This window comes from Marmota marmota, unplaced genomic scaffold (genome assembly GCF_001458135.2).
Source record: "Marmota marmota marmota unplaced genomic scaffold, marMar, whole genome shotgun sequence".
NCBI classification, from domain to species: domain Eukaryota; kingdom Metazoa; phylum Chordata; class Mammalia; order Rodentia; family Sciuridae; genus Marmota; species Marmota marmota.
In genome coordinates, this window is record NW_026000241.1 from 2185206 (window position 1) to 2204912 (window position 19707).

The 19707-nt window shown below is 52.9% G+C and overlaps 2 protein-coding genes across 3 annotated transcripts in view; one reads left to right on the plus strand and one right to left on the minus strand.

Moving 5' to 3' along the window:
• Positions 1–1118: 1118 nt before the first annotated feature.
• On the plus strand, positions 1119–19204 carry Nacc1 (nucleus accumbens associated 1). Its single transcript, XM_015489126.2, has 6 exons — positions 1119–1319; positions 14258–15157; positions 15243–15416; positions 16357–16462; positions 16563–16660; positions 17146–19204. Exons 2-6 carry the CDS (start codon positions 14266–14268, stop codon positions 17403–17405), a joined length of 1530 nt encoding a protein of 509 aa, XP_015344612.1. The 5' UTR covers positions 1119–1319; positions 14258–14265; the 3' UTR covers positions 17406–19204.
• The window catches only part of Stx10 (syntaxin 10), a 13014-nt gene continuing 5660 nt past the window's right edge, over positions 12354–19707 (minus strand). The window contains exon 8 of one of the 2 annotated variants that reach the window (XM_048795109.1): positions 12354–13232. In XM_048795109.1, coding sequence (XP_048651066.1) covers positions 13153–13232 — 80 coding nt within the window. In that variant the 3' untranslated portion in view covers positions 12354–13152. Of the gene's footprint in view, positions 13233–15412; positions 15649–19707 lie in introns of those variants that run through there. The other variant, XM_048795110.1, reaches the window with a different exon arrangement.

Below are 19707 nucleotides of genomic sequence, written 5' to 3' on the forward strand. Positions count from 1 at the left end.
CTCACGGTGGGCGAATAGGATCAAAATTATCGCGGCAAGAAAGTGCGCTGAATGTGCTGCGCAGGTAGTCTTAAAGCACAAAAGCTCCCCGGGAAGGAAACGCATCCCATCTCTTTAGTCAAACTGAAGATATTGTGGTTCGGAAAGGGAGAAGTAAACAGAAACTCAACACCTACTGATCGCGTCCTGTGTGCTGGGTGCAGTATACAAATTATTTCAGAGCATCTTGAAGGAATAATTCAGGCTCTGGGATCGGATTTACTGAGTTTGAATTCCAGCCCCCTCACATACTCTGAGTAGGTTAATTAAACTCTCGGGTCCTCACTTTCCTTACATGTTAAAGCAGAATCTTGGCTTCCAAGTAAGAGCAAAGTAAAACGACAGAATTCCTGGAAAGTGTGCAAAGCAGCCACTCACATAATAAGCCCTCTATAGGTTCTAACCGGTCCCAAAAATTGAGAGTAGCGGACCCGGCTCCCTGGGTCCCAGTCTTACTTCATCGTGTTGGTAATTCTTAACTCTGCTTTTAAGTTTCCCTATTCGTAAAACGGGCAGAACGTTTTAGTTTTCGTTATGGGTTGTGGTGGAAATTAAATGAGTTAGTACAGGCAAAATGCTAACGGAGGCTGACATCACTTAAGCATCTTAAAGTTTTTAGTTCTTTTAGTTCTTATTCGACAATAAGATTTAAATGTTGGCACACGGAATCACTTCCTTGCTGTGTGATCTTGAGCGTGTTTCCTCGTATCTCTGCAACTAGCTAATTACAAAAAAAAAAAAAAAAAGAGCCTAAAACAGTGCCTGGCACAATAAATAGCAGTCATTATTTTCATTTTACAGGAGGCTAAAGTTCGGAAAGGCGGTGACGTGCCCCAAGGTCGTGGGATTAGAAGATGGTGGGATCGGAATTTGAATTAGTTACTCTGCAGAATCGAGGTACTAGCGAGGATCCAGAGGGGACAGAAGGAGAAGCCGGTAGGAGCGGGAGGGCGCGGGGTAGGGGGGAGGGGGGGCTCGGAGCTCGGCTGGCCTGGCCTAGGAGGCGGGGCCTGGGGGAGGTGCACAGGCGGGGCCGAGGCCGTTTCACCGGCCCGGCTGCGGCGGCGGCGCTGCTTGCGCTCGCTCGGCGCTCGGCTGGGGCGGCCTGGCCCACAATGAATGGCCGCCGCGGCTACCGCTGCTGCTGAGGCGGAGGCCGCGGAGGCCGCGGAGGCGGAGGCCGAGGCCCCGGCGCAGGGGGGCGCGCCCCGGGCCCAGGCCCGGCCCCAGCTGCCGCTGCGGAGCCCGCCGGGAGCCCCCGGAGCGCGGCCACGGCGCAGGTGAGATGGCCTGCCCCAGGCCCGGTTCTGGCCTCCTCCAGCCGGGGCGGTCGAGGGCCGTCTAGGGCTGAGACGGGAGGCCGAGGGCTTCTCTGGGACTGGCGGNCAGTGGAAGCTTCTTTCTCAGAGACCTGGTCACATCTTCTCCCCATTCCTGGTCTGAGAGCCAAGAGGTCAGGGCTGGGGGCTTGGGGGGAGTCCGGATCCCAGGGTCCGCCGGGTAAGTTAAGGGACCGCGGCAGCAGCCTGGGGAGCTGCGGGAGGCTGAAGCTTGAGTTGGGCTGGTGGGGATGTGGGGGCCGGTCGGGAAAAACTAGTGTGGCCAGCAGGGACGAGCCGAGACGGGTCCCCACACCCCAAGTGTTCGCGCAGGGTCAGACCCAGGGCTTTCCTCTTCCCACACCCATCTCTGGAGCCTCCGCCAACTGTTCCCGGAGCGGGCCGGCGGGTGGGTGTTTGTGTGGGCAGCTCCGGACATGGTCTGGAACACCTAGCTCAGGCATCTTGTTTACCACCCGGGTGGCCCTCGCCCGCCCCCACCCCATGCACCAGACGGGAGGCAGCCTCCTGCTCCTAGATGCGTCCTCCGCTTGTTGGAACTGGAGCCTCAGGGCTCAAGCCTGTGGACCAGGACCTGACAGTCACAGGCCATAGTTGTCTTAAGTGCTAGTTCCCACGCCCGAATTCCGTGTGCCCCTCCTGGAGGTGAAGAGTTAGGAGGGGACTGTGTACAGCGTGTTTGTTGACTGTGTCTTGGAGGTTCTTGCTGGGGTAAAGGCGGGTTATGGTGGAGGCTAAGGGATGGAGTAAGGCACCTACACCGTGGCCCAGGCTTTGGACTGCAGGCCCCAGGTCTCTACCTCCCCGTGCCCTGCTGGACCAGGCCCTGTGCTGAGCTTGCTGGTGGGATGAGCTCATGGATTGCTCACCACCACAGGGTTCTCTTAGGCATTTTCTGTGGTCCAGAGGAGGAAGCTGGGGGGTGTGGTTCCTCCAGGGTCACATGACTGGACAGGCCCATCTGGGATTGACTGCCCCTCAGTCCAATCCCTTGGGCCGTTGGGTCACCCTTCCAGGGATATGAGTGGAGTAACTCCCTATTCTTTCAGAGTTCCTGGTCCCAAACTTACCTGCTTCCCATCTCCAGGACTGCTCAGTTCCCTTGCAGACAGACTGATATTCCCTGGTATCCAAAAGGACAACAGTGGAAGCTTCTTTCTCAGAGACCTGGTCACATCTTCTCCCCATTCCTGGTCTGAGAGCCAAGAGGTCAGGGGTCATGGAGCTGTGGGCCTGTGGGGGAAGGGGTTGTGAGGATGGAATGCCACTGGCTCTGGAGCTGGATGTGACTTGGCTTGTCTAGGCTGTTTTCTCCCCTACTCTGGTTCCTCATCAGATTGCCCAGCTCTTCTTTCTTTTCGACTAATTGCAAGGCTGTTACCAGGGTGTCCTGGGGACTTTGATTTGGGATCCACAGCACCTGAGGCAGGAGCCACAAACTGCTGGGTCAAGTGGTATCATCCAGTTCTCCTGGGTTTAATGATGGCTTGTCTCCCTAATCCACCCCTCAGTCTCCCTGCAGTTCCCAGAATACCCCACCAGTAGCAACCCAGGCCCTGCCCTGCCCTCTCTGACTGGCCTCAGCTGCCCCAGGGAGAGAACTTTGCACTTGTTCTTTGTTCCCTTCACCTTTTTCTGCCATGACCTTTCCTTTGAGTCTGAACACACATCTCAAGGAGCCCATCTCCAGAAGGACCGCCCTTCCTCCATCCCTGCCGGACACTTTTGTGTTAGTTGGCATCAGTGTTGCCTGGGACCTTTGCACTTTTCATTTGTTACTTCTACCCTGTGCTGCTGCAGCCATGTCTCTTGGGATAGATATACAAAGAGACCTTCTTTCCTGCCTGGATGGGCCTGGGTTGGCTGCTGGAGTTGCTGTGGCACAGACTGGATCCTCCTGGGGTTCACTCGGGCTGTGTACTGAGGACAGGGATGGGTACCATCTAGTCACTGCTGAAACAGGCGGAGACTGGTGGGAGCTGGCCCAGATGTGGAAGATGGAAGAGGCAGGGGCCTTGCCCACAGCGAGAGAAGGCACTGGCTTTTCAGTGAGAACTTGGGGTGCAAAACAGTGGGGATGAGGGCAGCAGGCAGGTGGCTCAAGAGGAGTGTGATGTCACTGCCATACACTGGGTGTCTGCTGAAGCCAAGGAAGCAGTTCAGCTCTCTGGCAACTTCTGGCGGAAGTGACTGACCTCAGACAAGAGGTGGCGAAGGGAATTCCAGATTGCTGTATTTATGAAGATGGTATAACAAGGCGAAGGAGCGGTAGGCCTTGGGCGGGCAGGGAGATTTCAGCTGGGTGGTCAGGGAAGGCTTCCGGGAGGGCTGTGATCTGAATAATAAGAAATTAGCTGAGGCGAGGGTGGGGGTGTTCTAGGCCAAGAGGACAGCACATTCAAAGCTTTTATTGAGTATGTGCCAGGCTCCTGCTAAGTGCTTGAAACATTTTGTCTTCATGAGGGAAGGGAGTGAGGATGACCCTACTGTGGCGATAAAGAACCCTAGTGCCATCCAGAGGAAAGAAAAGCCTTGTCTCAGAGTCTCCCCATCACCCGCAGTTGAAAGTTCAGACCTTTTGTCCTGCGTTCAGGGTTTTTTGTTTTTGTTTTTGTTGTTGTTTTTAATCTGGCTCCTTGGTTGGGCAGGAGGGAGCCCCAGCATGTTCTCAGGTTAGGCTCCAGGGGATCTGGTTAGACAGAGGGTCAGAGTTTGGGAATTGGCTTGGCAAGGTCTGACCCTGGAGTTCATCATCGCCAGAGCCTTTGATGGACAATGGGAGCCTGCCAGGATACCTGAGCTGTGCTTGAGGTGATGACTCAAAAACAGGTGGTATTCATGTCTCTCTGTTCCCTCTCTTGGACCCTCCCTGCCCCTTGTCACCCTCCCCTCCCATTTTTCAGTGAGCACTTTTCCCATGTTTGAACTCACACAAGCCCATGATCAGTGTGGGACCTGTGTGTTGTCATCACCAGTTGACATACAAGGAAACTGAGGCACTCTGGTTCTTTCTTCAAATGGATGCCCCTGCCAGTCATCCGATTCCCCTCTTTCTGAAGCCTGTGGGAGTGGTCCTCTGTCTCTTTGGCCAAGAATGTCTTTGCTGGAGAAGCTTGTGAGCTGCAGAGGCCATGAGGTTGAACTGGACCCACGTGTCAGGTTGGTTGAGGACTGGGTGAGTCTGCACAGAGGATGTGTCAGGGGTTACACTCAGTGCATGGTTGCCATCACCTGTCCACTCTCCATCTGTCCCATGCTGCTGCCTCAGCAAAGGTCCGAGAGTCCTTAGAGACCTGCAGGGGTTTTTGTGATGACGTGTGTCAGTAGTGTTTTCTTAATCGAGCCAACAGGAGGTAGGGGTGAGGGAACTGTGTATTTGAGAGTCAAAATTGATGACTTGTACCACCTTGCCTGTCCACGAGACCCTGGACAGAGGAATTAACTTCTGAGTCTCAGTTTCTTCATCCAACAAATGGGCACAAGCAGTCATGTCTGTCCCATGGTGATTCTTCAGGAGCAATCCTGCCCTGTCCAGTGACACTTAGGAAATGTCTGGAAACATTTTTGGTTGTCATGGGAGGGGATGCTACTGGCCTAGAGGCCTGGGACAACAAGTAGGGCCAGCTCCACCACAAAGAATGATCCAGTGCAAGGGGCAGTAGTGGAGTGGTCAGGATCGCCTGTTTTCTGGTTATTGGGGGATTAAGCCAGGGGTAGGTATGCAGTATGGTTGGTTGATGCTGAGGATGCATTGGCAAACCCTCGGGGGCTACTTCTTGGTAATCCCATGAAATAGCACAAGGTTCTGGGAGATAGTAAGAGGCAAAAGATGTCTCCTACTCTCAGGGAATTTACAGTCTGGGAAGGGCCTAAAGGGCTGGACTGAGAGGACATGACTACTTACAGCTGGCATTACTGGGCACTGACTATGAGCTGGGCACCAGTCTGCCCATGTTCTTCAGTTGTTTGATTCTTGAAATAGCCTCATGGTTGGCTGCTGCTGTTAGCCCATTTTATAGTCAGGGAGACTGATGTCAGGAGGCCAACAGTATTATAGATAAATGTTGTCCCGAAGCATCATTACTGAGTGAGAAGCTTTGTAAAGGATTCAAGCTGAGTAAAATGCAGTGGGCCCTTATTTCCAGACTCAACCAACAGCAGAACAAAAATACATGTGAAAAAAATTGCATCTGTACTGAGCATGTGCAGACTTTTGTTGTCGTCATTCAAAAATACAGTTTAACAACTCTACACAGCATTTACTTGTATTAGTTATTGTAACTTTATCTAGAGATGATTTAATTTAGACGAGTGTAGGATGTATGTAGACTATACAATATATGCCATCTTATATTATGGACTTAAACATGATTTTGCAATCTTTAGGGGTCCTAGAACCAATCCTGAACAGATATCAAGGGCACTTGGACACTGAGCTACATCCCTAGCCCTTTTTATTTATTTTGAGACAGGATCTTGCTAAATTTCAGTTGCTGAGGCCAGCCTCCAATTTGTGATACTCCTGTCTCAGCCTCCTGAGTCTATAGGTAGGCATAGCAAGATTTAAATTCTTTTGCTGGGTGTGGTGGTGTATGCCTATAATCCCAGCAGTTTGGGAGACTGAGTAAGAGAATCACAAGTTCAAAGCTAGCCTGAGCAATTTAGCAAGGCCCTGATGCAAAATTTTAAGAAAAGGCTGGAGATGTAGCTTAGCAGTAGGGTGTTCCTGGGTTCAGTCCCCAGCCTGCAAAAGAAAAAGGCCAGGGTTGTGGCTCGGTGGAAGAGTGCTTGCCTAGTACCCTGGGTTTGATCCCCAAACACACACACAGACACAGTTTCAAATTCCTCCTTGCCAAGACTCTCAGGGCATTTGCACTTACTGTTTGTTCCTGCCATACTGTCTTTTGGGTCTAAGTACTCTCTGGGAATGGCTTATGGTCAGAGTTGGGGGCAGTGCATGGCATGGGGCTGCTGCCAGGTCCTCTAAGGAGCTGGAGTTACTGCACCAAGTCCATTCAGATTGCAGAGGGCTGTGAGGAGAAGTGGGAGGGAGAGACAGCAGGTGGAGACTGCTCTTTCCTGGAGACTGGCTGGGGGTGGGCTGGGGGGCGGGGAAGAACTGAAGAACAGCTAGGGAAGGGAAGAAGGCCTTCCTAGGGAGCAGAAGCAGCACCATGCCAGTCTGACCCTTGCAAGGCATCCGAGACCCTGAGGTGAGGGCCCCCAGCAGTGATTCCATCTAGGAAATTGCCTCACCCTGTTGCCTCACAGCATTGCCTGATTCTCAAAAAAGTCAGGGTCCAGGTCTAGGTCTGTCCTTTAAGAGCTATGTGATGTAGGCCTCTGTTCTCATCCTTAAGATGATGGGAGAGCTCGTGGCCTCCTCAGGAACTGTCAGGAGGAGTGAATGAACCTTGCCTGAGCCTTTGCTGGGTACTGGAGCCCAACAGGCCCAGCAAAACCTGAACTGAACTAGTCACTAAACGCACTACCCACCAAGGATGATTTAATGTTGGCCTATCTGGGAAAAAGAAAATGCTGGTGCCATCACGCATGCACAGCTCGGGTGGCTGAGACAGGAGGATCAGGAGTTCAAAGCCAGCCTCAGCAAAAGTGAGGCACTAAGCAACTCAGTGAGACCCTGTCTCTAAATAAGATGTGGCTCAGTGGTTAATCACCCTGGGTTCAATTCCCGGTACCAAAAAAAAAAAAAAAAAAAAAAGAATGAAATGTGCATGCATTTAATATGCAGATACCAACAGTAGGATTTGAATAGTCCTTCTCTAGCAGTATGTTAGCGGAGGCCAGCTTCGTATTTGGCCCTGACCAAGGGTCTGAGTGGCTCTGGGCCAGGATCCAGCTACCTCCTGCTGAGTTGGATAAAGGATTATGGTACTTTCCAGGGCCTTTCCTCCTCGTTAAACATGGAGTTGATGTTTTCCCTTAGCTGTTTTACATGTTGCCTTAGTCTGTTTAGGCTGCTATATAATAAAATGTCTTGCACTGGGTAATTTATAAACAACAGAAAGTTTGTGGGGGATTTTTGTTTTGTTTTTTTACTTTTCTTGTGGTCTGGGAAGTTAGGCAAGTGCTCTGCCACTGATCTACACTTTAGCCCCAACAGAAATGTATTGCTGAGTTCTGGAGGCTGGAAAGTCCAAGACCAAGGCACCAGAGAGTTAGCTGACTGGTGAAGGAACCCGTTCCTCACAGATTTCCATGTGTCCTTACATAGTGTGTGGGGGTGAACAAGCTCCTGGCCTCTGTTGTAAAGGTATCAACCTCTTATGAAGGTAGAGCCCTTATAAATTACTTCCTTCCCAGAGGCCCACCTCTTGACACTACTGCATTAAACTACTGCATTGGAGATAGGTTTAAACATAAGAATTTGTTTAAACATAGAATTTTTTATTTTTTGTGGTGCTGGGGATGGATCCCAAACCCTTGCACATAGGTGCTAGCAAGTGCTCTACCCCAGCCCAGGCAATTTTGGAGGGACATAAACATTCAAACCGTAATACATGCCAGTAGTATCTCAACAACTTTCTTTGAAAATCATCTGGAAGCATCTGTCCAGGCATTTGACAGTCCTCAAGAGGCTCAAGTCTATGCCCTTGCTGGCTGGGGGGTTCTGGAGCTCTTTGCAAAGAGCTAGCAGTTTCTATTTCCAGAATTCTCCTTCAGCCTCTTTCCCACAGTGTGATTGGTGTGAGTGGTGGTCAGCAATATGAAATTCAGTGACATTGGCCCCAAGTGGGACCCTGACTGTAGGCCACCCCACTGTAGCAGCCATCAGAAGAGGGCACGCATGTGCTTGGCTGAGGTAATGCCTGCGCGCCCCACTCTTGTTACAGACTCGCTGATGTGGAACAAAAATGGGAGTTGGATTGGAAGTAATGGACATAATTATTCATTCCACAGATGACTATTAAGCACTCACTGTGTGTCCTGGGGGCAGGGGGCACAGAGGTGAACCACACAGGCGACACCCTACTCCTGCAGAGCTGGCACAGCAATAAAAACCCTCGTTTGCCAGGTCATGGGAAGAGCACTAGTGAGGGAGGCTCAGGTGGGGAGCAGCCTACGGGGCTAGTATTGGGAAGGGCTTAGTGGGAGGTACGAAGAGCACTGGCCATCTTGGAGACAGCATTCAAGGAGGCCCAAGAGCAGGCAGGGCCAGACGTTGAAGGCCCCAGCTGAGCACTGTCAGGACCAAGCAGTGCCTGAGCAGGTGTGAGGGAGCACTGGAGCTTAGCTGTAGCACGGGTGGGGGCTGTGAGTCTGGCCCCATGGGGAGGTGTGGCCCAGAGGCTCCTTTTGAATAGAAATGAATACCTAGTGTTTTGAGCCTGGGTTGGGCAAAGGCATTTCCTTACAGTTCTGGGTGCTGTGAGGGGTCAGGCTGCCAGCATGGCCGGGTGCTGGCAAAGGCTCTCCTGGTTTGCGAATAGCAGCAGCCTTTGCTTCTATCAAAGTTTAATTACCTTCTAAAGACCCCGCCTCTGGGCCAGGGTTGTAGCTCAGTGGCAGAGCACTTGTCCAGCCTGCTTGTAATCTCTGACTGGTGAGACAGAGGCAGGAGGATCAGAGAATCTCAGGTTGGAGGCCAGCCTCAGCAACTCAGCAAGACCCTGTCTCAAAATAAAAAGGACTGGGGAAGTAGATGAGTGGCAGTGTGTCCCTGGGTTAATCCCCAGTGTCCACCCCCACAAAATAAAAGAATCCCTCCTCCAAAGATGGGCAACTGAGGGTTAGAACTTTACCATGTGAATTTGTCTTTTGACACAGTTCAGTCCGTAACAAAGCCCTGAAACTGAGCTGATCCTCCAGAAGCAGCAACATTTCCTAGAAGTACCAGCGCTCCCAGCCTACCACCGTCCCTCCAGATCTTGGTGTCACCTCTTATGGGCAAAGTCAGAGCCTCTGTCCTGTTCCTGACCCTGTGTGAGTGGGCACATCAGCTGGGCTGTGAGCTCCAGAAGCAGGGACCGGGGCTCCCAAGTACTTCATGCCCCAGCGGGGACTTGGCAAATATTTAAGTGACTGTCTGGAGGTCATGGAGACTGCCCTTGGGTCCAGTTGGGAGATGTGCTGGGGCCTGGGCTGGAGATATTGGGAAGTGCACCGTCCTCCCTGTGAGGCAGCGAGAGCAGAGTCATCCTTCACTGCTGGCTGCTCTGTGGGCTCAGCTCTGGGACAGATCACTGGCAGGTTTAGAGGCCTCGTTCCCTCACTATGCCACCACTGCTCCACCCAGCAAGCGATATGGCCAGGTGCCAGCTGCTGAGGACCTGTTTCTCCTGCGGACCCAGTGTGAGCGAACGCTCGGGGCCCAGTGCACTCTGCAGTCTCCCTCCACCCCCATCCTCCCTGTTGACAGTGACCTTCTTCACTTGGTGCTGGGGCAAGGCCACATTCAGATGTCTGCAGCTCCCAGACCCACTGCCCTACTCCCGAGTCACATGGAGCAGGGAGGGTTCCTGTGAGCCCATCAGCTGAGCCTGCAAACCAGTTACTCCTGCACCACCAACCCCTGAATCACTGTCAGAGCTCCCGAGTCCTGGCTGCTAGGCTCATGAGGTGGTCTATTTCTTAGGGGGGGCCCGGATTCCCTCAGCCCCACTAGCGTCTTGTTGCCTCCTCTTTCCCCAGAACCTCAAAGTCCACATTGTCAATGATCCCTGTGCACCAGGCCTGTTCACGTGCAGCTTTTCCTGTGCCTGTTCCTGGGGAGGGATTGGGCTGTACCCCACCTCTAAAGCCTCGCTGCTGTGAGCCATTGAGTGAATGGAGAAGTCTGCAGCGCCACTGGGCACTGGGTGGAGCTGGTGGGGCCCTGCTGGGCCTCTCTGCCAGTTGCAGCGTCCCGAACTCCAGTCATTTATTCCTATCTTGGTGCTTTCTATCAGCTGCTGCTTTTGTTTTTATTTTTTTAATTCTGCTGGTGCTGGGCATGAAATCTGTGGCCTTTTTTCTTTATTTTCTGTGCCAGGGTCTTGCTGCATTGCCAGGCCGACTTGGGATTTGTGATCCTCCTGCCTCGACTTTCCAAACAGCTGGGGCTCCTGGTGTGCACCACAGGCCTGGCGTCTCTACAGTGTTCTCTTAACATTTACAAATATTTGTTGAGCATCTAGCTCTGTTTTAATCTTGAACAGAACCAGCCAGGACACCTGCCCTTAGGAAGCTGACGTCCTCCTTTAAGCAATAACTGTTCAGTTGGCCCTCCTGTATCTGCGGTTTCTGCATACTCAGATGCACTGAACCTCAAAAAATACTGAATCAGATATGCGCCACCAAGCTGGACATGGTGGTACACACCTGTAATCCCAGTGGCTCAGGAGGCCGAAGCAGGAGGATCGCAAGTTCAAAGCCAGCCTCAGCAAAAGCGAGGCGCTAGGCAACTCAGTGAGACCCTGTCTCTAAATAAGATACAAAATAGGGCTGGGGATGTGGCTCAATGGTCAAGTACCCCTGAGTTCCATCCCCAGTACTTCCCCCCACAAAAAATACTGGAGAGGGGCTGGGGATGTGGCTCAAGCGGTGGCGCGCTCACCTGGCATACGTGTGGCCCGGGTTTGATCCTCAGCACCACATACACACAAAGATGTTGTGTCTGCCGAAAACTGAAAAATAAATATACTGGAGAGGGCTAGAAATGTAGTTTAGTGGTAGAGTACTTTTTAAAAATTAGGGAAAACATTTTTGTCTCTGATGAATACATACAGCTGTTTTTTTTTTTCTTGTCCCTATTTGTAGCAACTATATATACAGTGTTTACAACAATGTATAAGTCATGCAGGCCAGGGAGGGGCAGGGCCTGGGTCTCCCTCCTACTCTACCAGAGCAACTAGCACCTAATAGCATCTCAGTTCAGGTTGAGTTTGCAGAACTGAGCTGGCTTTACGGACCTCAGTTTTCAGACAGAAGGCAGAGATTTGGAGCCCCTGGTCCCAGGAGCAGGTTCTTTCTGGTGCACCTGGCTACAGCATGCACCTCTGAGCCTTGGCCACAAGCTGCTTCTGTTCCTCATAGCAGCCCTTTCAGAATCAACCAGATGTAATATGAAAGCTAACTCAGAGTGAGGAAAGAACAACTGGGATTCCATTCCTGCCTCAGGGACTTTGCACATACCCTCTCTGCCTTTCTCCTCTTTTTCCCAGAGTCAGCTCAGGCTTCTCTCACCAGCAGAAGCCTTCTTACCTGCATCCTGTCCATTTGGGACCACCTCCCTCTACAGACTACAGAATTGCAAATGACTCCCTTCTGCTAGTGGGGTCACTTTATCAACCCACACTTCTCTTCCTTCAAAGAAGATCATCCCCAAGTAAGGGACTTGGCCTTTCTACCTTTTCACTTATTTTCCCTGAAAGAGGTAGTACAGGATCTTATACAGAAGTTCACATATTGAGAGATGCCCAGAATAGGGGAGTGAGTTCCCTGAGCAGCATCAATTCCCATTTCTTTTTAAAAACATAGTACTTATCTTTTTTTTTTTTTTTTTGCAAATAAGCAGGTTCAAAATGCAAAATCCAAATCTTTGCAGATCTCATTCCTTAGTTTTGCCCAGAGGATACCAGCTGCAGTTTCTTTTTTCCTTTGCAGTGTTGGGGATGGAACCCAGGGCTACATACATGCTAGGAAGTTCTCTACTACTGAGCTACATGGCTGCCTTTTTTTTTAATAGCTTTATTGAGATATGCCATATAGTACATCCATTTAAAGTGTACAGAGTCTTGTTTTATTTTGGTTTTGGTTTTGGTACTGATGCACCCAGGGGTGCTTTATCACTGAGCTACATCCCTAGCCCTTTTTACTTTTTTTGTTTTGTTGTTGTTTTGAAGCAGGGTCTTCCTAATTGCTGAGGGTCTCACTAAGTCAGTAGTTTTTAGTATATTCAGCTTTGCAACTATCACCATAGTTAACTTAGACTCCCCCACCCCCACCCCCCAGTACTGGGGATTGAATTCAGGATACTGCTCCACTGAGCTATGTCCTTGGCTGTTTTTATTTTGAGACACAGTCTCACTAAGTAGCTTAGGGCCTTGCTAAGATGCTGAGGCTGGCCTCAAACTCGTGATTTCCCTGTCTCGTCCTGGGAGTTCAGGCGGGCACCACTGGGCCCATCTGACGACTTTCAGTATATAAAGAATAAACCCTATGTCCCTTTGCTCTCAGCAAGGCCCCATTTCATTTTCCCCTCCCTAAAAACAGAAACCACTAATCTGCTTTCTGTCTAAATGGATTTGCCTATTCTGGATGTTTTATGTAAGTGGAATCATACGATATGTAGTCCTTTGGCTTCTTCACAATGTTTTCCGGGGTTTTCCATGTTGTGGCATGTGTCAAAATTTTTTCCCTTTTATGGCTAAATCATATTCGTTGTGGGTATATACTGGTTTGTTTTACGTGCTGGGGGTGCACGCCTGGGTCCTGTGCATGCTGGGTGAGCGTGTAGCCTAGGCTACCGCCCAGCCCTGTGCCACATTTAAAAATTTTTTAATCCATTCATTAGTTAATAGACGTTTCTGTTTCCACCTTTTGGCTGTTGGGTGTGTTGTTTTGTTCTGTTTTGAACAGGGGATTGAACCCAGAAGGACTTTAACACCAAGGAATGACTTTCCCCCTTTCATCTTCCCGCCTGCTGTGTCTGGGGATTCTGATTTCTCGTCCTTACAGCACTTGCTGTCCATCCTTGTGCTGCTGGAGGGGAGCTCGGGCTTATGTGTAATCTCTTGGCAGAGCTGACACTTGTGACTTTGGCTCCTGGTATTTACCTGTCAGTGTCCAGAGATGTCATACATGGTGCACTTCTGCATCTCAGCTGTCTCCCTTCCAGGCACTTAGGTAGACCTGTTGAATGTTCAAGTACATGTGGATAAGTGTGCCAGGGGTCTTCTATCTGCAGGGGACAGAATATAGCCATCCTGGTCACAGCATGGCTTTGCCGATTTGACAGTACAGTTGACTGGCTCTCAGTATTTGTGAGCTTGGCATCATGGATTCAATCAACAATAGATTGAAAAGATTTTTTTAAAAGTATTTTAAGGATCAAAAATATTCAGAAGGGGCTGGGGATATAGCTTAGTTGGTAGAGTGCTTGCCTCATGTGCACAAGGCCCTGGGTTCAATCCTCAGCAAGACGTAAAATAAAACTATTGTGTCTAACTACAGCTAAATAAATGTGTGTGTGTGTGTGTGTGTTGCATCTCATTAAACGTGCGACTTTTCCTTGTCATTATTACCTAATTAATATATTTATATACATTGTATCAGGTATTGTAAGCCATCTAGAGATTATTTAAAGTATGTGAGTGGCCAGGGTATAGATAAGTGGTAGAATGTCCACTTTGCCTGCCTGAGATCCTGGGTTCAATCACCTGTGCCACAAAAATGTTAAAGTAAGCCAGTTGCAGTAGCACCTGCTTCTAATCCCAGCTACTCTGGACACTGAGGCAGGAAGATGGCAAGTTTGACATTAGCCTGGATAAAATTTAGCAAGACCCAGCCTTAAAATAAAAGGTAGAGTACCTGCCCAGCACGTGCAAACCCTGGGTTAAACCCATAAGGCCCCTGGCAAGTAAGTAAGTAAAGTCCACAAGACGATTGCAAAGGTTCTGTACAAATACTGTGCCATTTGAAGGACTTGGGAATTAGATTTTTGATATCTACTGGGGTTCCTGGAACTAGTCCCCCACCAAAGGACAGCTGAGTTTCATAAAGGCAAGTCTGCTGGTGTAGAAGGAATCTGCTTGATTCTGCCGCGTGGGTGTCTGGGCTTTTGCGTGGCTTCCTGCAGCAGTCGGGGTCCATGAAGCAGGGTTCAGCCAGCACTGGATTTTGCTGCTCAACTTGCTCCCGTGTCTCCCTGTCTGCAGCTGCCGCCATGGCCCAGACCCTGCAGATGGAGATCCCAAACTTTGGCAACAGTATCCTCGAGTGCCTCAACGAACAGCGGCTGCAAGGCCTGTACTGTGACGTGTCTGTGGTGGTCAAGGGCCACGCCTTCAAGGCCCACCGGGCTGTGTTGGCTGCCAGCAGCTCCTACTTCCGGGACCTGTTCAACAGCAGCCGGAGCGCCGTGGTGGAGCTGCCGGCAGCCGTGCAGCCCCAGTCCTTCCAGCAGATCCTCACGTTCTGCTACACGGGTCGGCTGAGCATGAACATGGGTGACCAGTTCCTGCTCATATACACAGCTGGCTTCCTGCAGATCCAGGAAATCATGGAGAAGGGCACCGAGTTCTTCCTCAAGGTGAGCTCCCCGAGCTGCGACTCCCAGGGCCTGCACGCCGAAGAGGCCCCATCATCTGAGCCCCAGAGCCCTGTGGCACAAACATCAGGCTGGCCAGCCTGCAGCACACCACTGCCCCTCGTGTCTCGGGTTAAAACAGAGCAGCAAGAGTCGGACTCTGTGCAGTGCACACCTGTGGCAAAGAGGCTGTGGGACAGCAGCCAGAAGGAGGCTGGGGGCAGCAGCAGTGGCAACGGCAGTCGCAAGATGGCCAAGTTCTCCACGCCGGACCTGGCCACAAACCGGACGCCCCAGCCGGCCCCGGTGGTGGCAGCAGCAGTGGCAGCGGGGGGTGTGATGAGCGGGCCCAGTACATCAGAGCGGACAAGCCCCGGCACCTCCAGTGCCTACACCAGTGACAGCCCTGGCTCCTACCACAACGAGGAGGATGAGGAGGAGGACGCGGGCGAGGAGGGCGCCGACGAGCAGTACCGGCAGATCTGCAACATGTACACCATGTACAGCATGATGAACGTCGGCCAGACGGGTGAGGCCCTGCTCCCTGCCTGGGACGCCTGCCCTACGCCCTCAGGTGCACACATTCACATGTACACTCTGCTTTCTCCCCACAGCCGAGAAGGTGGAGGCCCTCCCGGAACAGGTGGCCCCAGAGTCCCGAAGTCGTATTCGGGTACGGCAAGACCTGGCATCTCTCCCAGCTGAGCTCATCAACCAGATAGGCAACCGTTGCCACCCCAAGCTCTACGATGAGGGTGACCCCTCAGAGAAGCTGGAGCTGGTAACAGGTGTGCTGGCCCCACTGTCTCCCTAGATCCCCCCGCTCTGTGTCCTCAGGCCTCGTGTCCTGTGTTGGTTAGAAGCTACTATCCTGGGGCAGCTGAAGCCCTCGGCCCTTCAGTTTCCCCATCTGGACTTTGATGTTGGTAGCTGCCCATCCTGGCAAGACCAGGGGTGCTGTTAGATGAGCTGAGAGCTGAGCTGTGGTTCATTGGTGTGCTCTTCTGGCACGTGCAAGGCCTTGCGTTCGATCCCCAGTATGGAAAAAAGGAAAAAAAAAGATCAGGTGAGTTAGCTAGGCTGATGGTGGCCCAGCCTGTAATATCAATTACTCAGAAGGCTGAGGCAGGAGGATCCCAAGTTCAAGGCGCCTAGGCAATTTAGCAAAACCCTGTCTCCAGTTGTTAAAAGCTAGAGTGGGCAGTGGGTCTGGATGTAGCTCGGTGATAAAGCACCCTGGTTCATTGTCTAGTACCACTCATAGAAAATGGAGGTGACATGAACTGAGGCACCTCTCAGGTGGATTCTGAGGTTTCTGGCTCTGGGAGCTGGTGCACACATGGGGTAGGTTAGCTGCCTTCGGGGCTAACTGCCACAGTGACCTGGGGCCTCTCTCTGCTCCCAGCTGACCTTGCTGAGTCTTGGCCTCCTTGGCTGGGGATGGTCAGAACCCCTGCCACACACGTGTCAAGCCAGACTTGCTGCAGGGCCTGGCAGGTGGCAGGTCCCCATGGGTGTGCCTGTACTCTTTCTGTCCTTTCCTGAGCACTGACATGGCAGAAGAGGTCTGAGGAACCCCACCTGACTGCTCTGGGGCCAGTGGGTGGGACCCAAAGCCCAACACAGAAGGGCCTGGTAAGGAGCGGTGCTTGAGAAGGGCTCGGGCTCAGGCCATATGGGGGTTGGCAGTTTGGAGCACCCTTGGTCAACCTCTGCTTCCCTTACCAGGTACCAATGTGTACATCACAAGGGCACAGCTCATGAACTGCCACGTCAGCGCAGGCACTCGGCACAAGGTCCTGCTACGACGGCTCCTGGCCTCCTTCTTTGACCGGTGAGACCCTTGCCAGAGCCCTAGGATGGAGGTGGGTGTCCTCTACCCCATCACCACCAGGAGCCCTGACTCCTTTCACCCTATCCCCTCTATTCCCCAGGAACACTCTGGCCAACAGCTGTGGTACCGGCATCCGTTCCTCCACGAATGATCCCAGACGCAAACCACTGGACAGTCGTGTTCTCCACGCCGTCAAGTGTGAGTATCCAGCCTTCTGGAGTGCAGGTTGGGGTCTGAGGCAGACTTGAGGCAGCTGTGTTTTTATCCAGTGCGGGCGCTGATGGATGGGTGCAGTTTTGTGTTAAGAAGGATGCTGAGCTGGGTGTGGTGGGACATGTTTATAATCCCAGCAAAACAAAAAAAAAATAGAATTTTGAGGCTCAATCTCCTCTGCTTGTTGGGAAGAGGGCTGTAACTACAGCGGTTTCTCCACAGTTGGGTAGTGCTAAAGGGAGGCCAGGGGGTCTGTGGCAGGAGGGTCTCAAACCCTGGGCAGGCACAGAAAGGTTTAAACAGCCAGGCAAATCCCCCAAAATGGTGGCCACCAGACAGTGCTGCCAGTTGTTAGGAGCTCAGTCAGCCACCACTGGGAGCGGTCAGTGGTCTCCCTGTGGGGATTTGGGAAAGCCGTGCAGTGGGAGGGCAGGCCTCATGGGCCTGAGCCACCTGCTCTGCCTGCACAGACTACTGCCAGAACTTTGCCCCCAACTTCAAGGAGAGTGAGATGAACGCCATTGCCGCTGACATGTGCACCAACGCCCGCCGCGTGGTGCGCAAGAGCTGGATGCCCAAGGCCAAGCCAATGCTGGCAGAGGGTGACGCCTACACCACCTTCATCAGTGACACAGGCAAGATGGAGCCGGACATGATGAGCATGGAACACGGCTTTGAGACAGCCAGCCACGACGGCGAGGCCGGCCCCTCTGCTGAGGTCCTCCAGTAACCCCACAGGACCCTCCCCAAGGGGCTGTCACACTCCCCCTTCCCGTCACACACCCGCCCACCATCTTGGTCACGAGCTACTGTCTGTCCCTCCCCAGGACCCTTGGGGGGTGCTGCATGCTCCCAGCCCCCCTGCCTCCCTGTCCCATCCCCTTCCCCCAATGCGAGCCAGGCTGGGGAGGATGGGGCAGGTGGTGCCAGGGCCTGTTGCCTTCTTTAACACACTCATACAGTGGGGAGCACCTTGCTCCCCCTTCCTAACCCTTAGTAGTCATTCCCTGCTCACCAGGCCTGGCACAGGGAAGGGGCCAGCCTGGGAGACCTGTGAAAGGTCCCTTTCCCAGGCTCTGGGCTACCTTGTCCCCTCACTGCAGCCCCTTGGGACTCAAGGGGGCCCTGGGGGCTCTCAGGACCCCTCCTACCACCTCCCAGTGCTTCCAAGTCTCCAAAAGCGCCTTCCTGTCTCCCTCGTCTGTCCCTGTACCTGGGGGCTAGGATAGGCGAGGCTTAGAGGGACTGTCCACTTTACAGCTGAGGAAATGGGGCCCAGAGAAGGCTCAGAAATCCCAAGACTGAACTAAGGGCAGGGGCCAGTGGTGGCCCAGTGCCCCTCCCTCCCACCACCCTGCGCTCAGTCTCTGTTGCCCCTGCCAGTCCCCCTGGGCCTGAGAGAGGCTGGTCCTAAGTGAGGGAGTTCTTGGGGGCAGAGGGAGGGTCTCAGAGGACAGGATAGCTCTCCGGGGCTCGCAGAGCGTGTGGGTGTGCATGTGTGTGTGTGTGTAGGTTTGCTTTCAAAAACTAGTGAAAACATGAGAGGCGGTAAGACCAGGGTTTGAACCCAGGGGAGCAGGCTGGGGGGGCTACTGCCCACTCCCCCCACCCCCCCACCCCGCCCCACAGCAGGGCTCCCAGCCCCACCTCCTGTACATACTTTTTAAAACATTTTTTTAGCGAATGAAATATTGAAGTATAAGATTTCCTTTTATTTTTCAAACCAACGGGACTGTGTCTGAGGTCCCCCTCATTCCCCGGGGGGCTGTGGAAGGCAGGTTGGGGGTGCTGGGTCAGGCTGAATGTGTGGGTGCATGGAGTGTGGGTGTGGTTCCACTGTGGGTTCCTAGTCTCAGCCATCACCTGGGCTCCTGTGGTCCAACCAGCTTCCCCCTCACTCCCCACCCAGGCGACAGCTAAAGGATGTCCCGGGCCTTGGCTGGGTGGCCAGGCAGGGCAGGGCCCACATTCATTGTTAGCAATCATTTGTGAAATTCTCTCACCATTCCTCTTTTTACTTCGCCTAGAGGTAGTGTTTGGTTTTTTTGAGTTTTACATGTGAACCCGGGGTCCCCAACACAGACACATCATCATTTCGCCATCTCAGCTTGCTTTCTTTGCCCTGTCCTCCTCTCCTCCTCCTCCCAAACTTCTGCCTGCCCCTAGCTCCCAGCCACCTCTCTCCCAAGGCAGGGGATGGCAGGAGGTCGGGTGGGGGCCAGCCAGGGTTGGACCCTTGGAATCTGATTTGGAGACCTTTACCCCCAACCCAGCAGCACCCCCTCCTAGACTGTAGGGGGTCCCTCCAGATATCTGCTTGTTGCAGGGATGGGGGTTGTCAGATGTGTCAGGTCTGGCTGGGGTCCCGACACTCTGCTTTCCTGACCTGTCCCCAGCACCTTAGCCTCTGGTGGCCCAAGTGTGTGGGGGGAGTCGACACCCCCAGCTAAAGCACAAGCACCTTAGTCGCACCCCCACTCCCCCCACCCTCCCCTGGCCTGACACCCCACCCCAGCGTTGATCCCAAAGCACAATATCCTGGTCACTTGGCAAGTAGCTGGGCCCAGCCAAGGTGAGGGGCAGGTGGGGACTCCAGTCAGCTCCCCTCCTTCCAGGCCTTAGTGAGGGGGCAGCTCTCTGGGACTAGGGTCTTCTCCCAACCCGCTCCTTCTCTGAGCCCCGCAGCACTGGGTTGGGTGGCAGGGCCCACTTGTTTCAGGGACCCCAGGAGGTGCTCCTGGCTCCCGGGACTGTGAGGGTGTCTAGGGGTTAGGGGTGGGAAGAGGGGTCTGGGCAGGGGGTGCAGGGGAGGAAACTCCTCACTAGGAGAGCCAAAGACAGGGTTGTGCCTTACCCCAGGAGCCACCCCTGCATCTCCCTGCCCTGGCGGCCAGCTGCTTTCCCCTCCCCTCCTCTCTCCTCTCCTCCCCTGCCCTGCGCTGCATGGTCCCCCAACCCTGGGCAGCCAGGAAGAAATACAAGTGGAGAATCATCCACCTACCAGATTTAAAAAAAAAAAAAAAAAGTAGGGC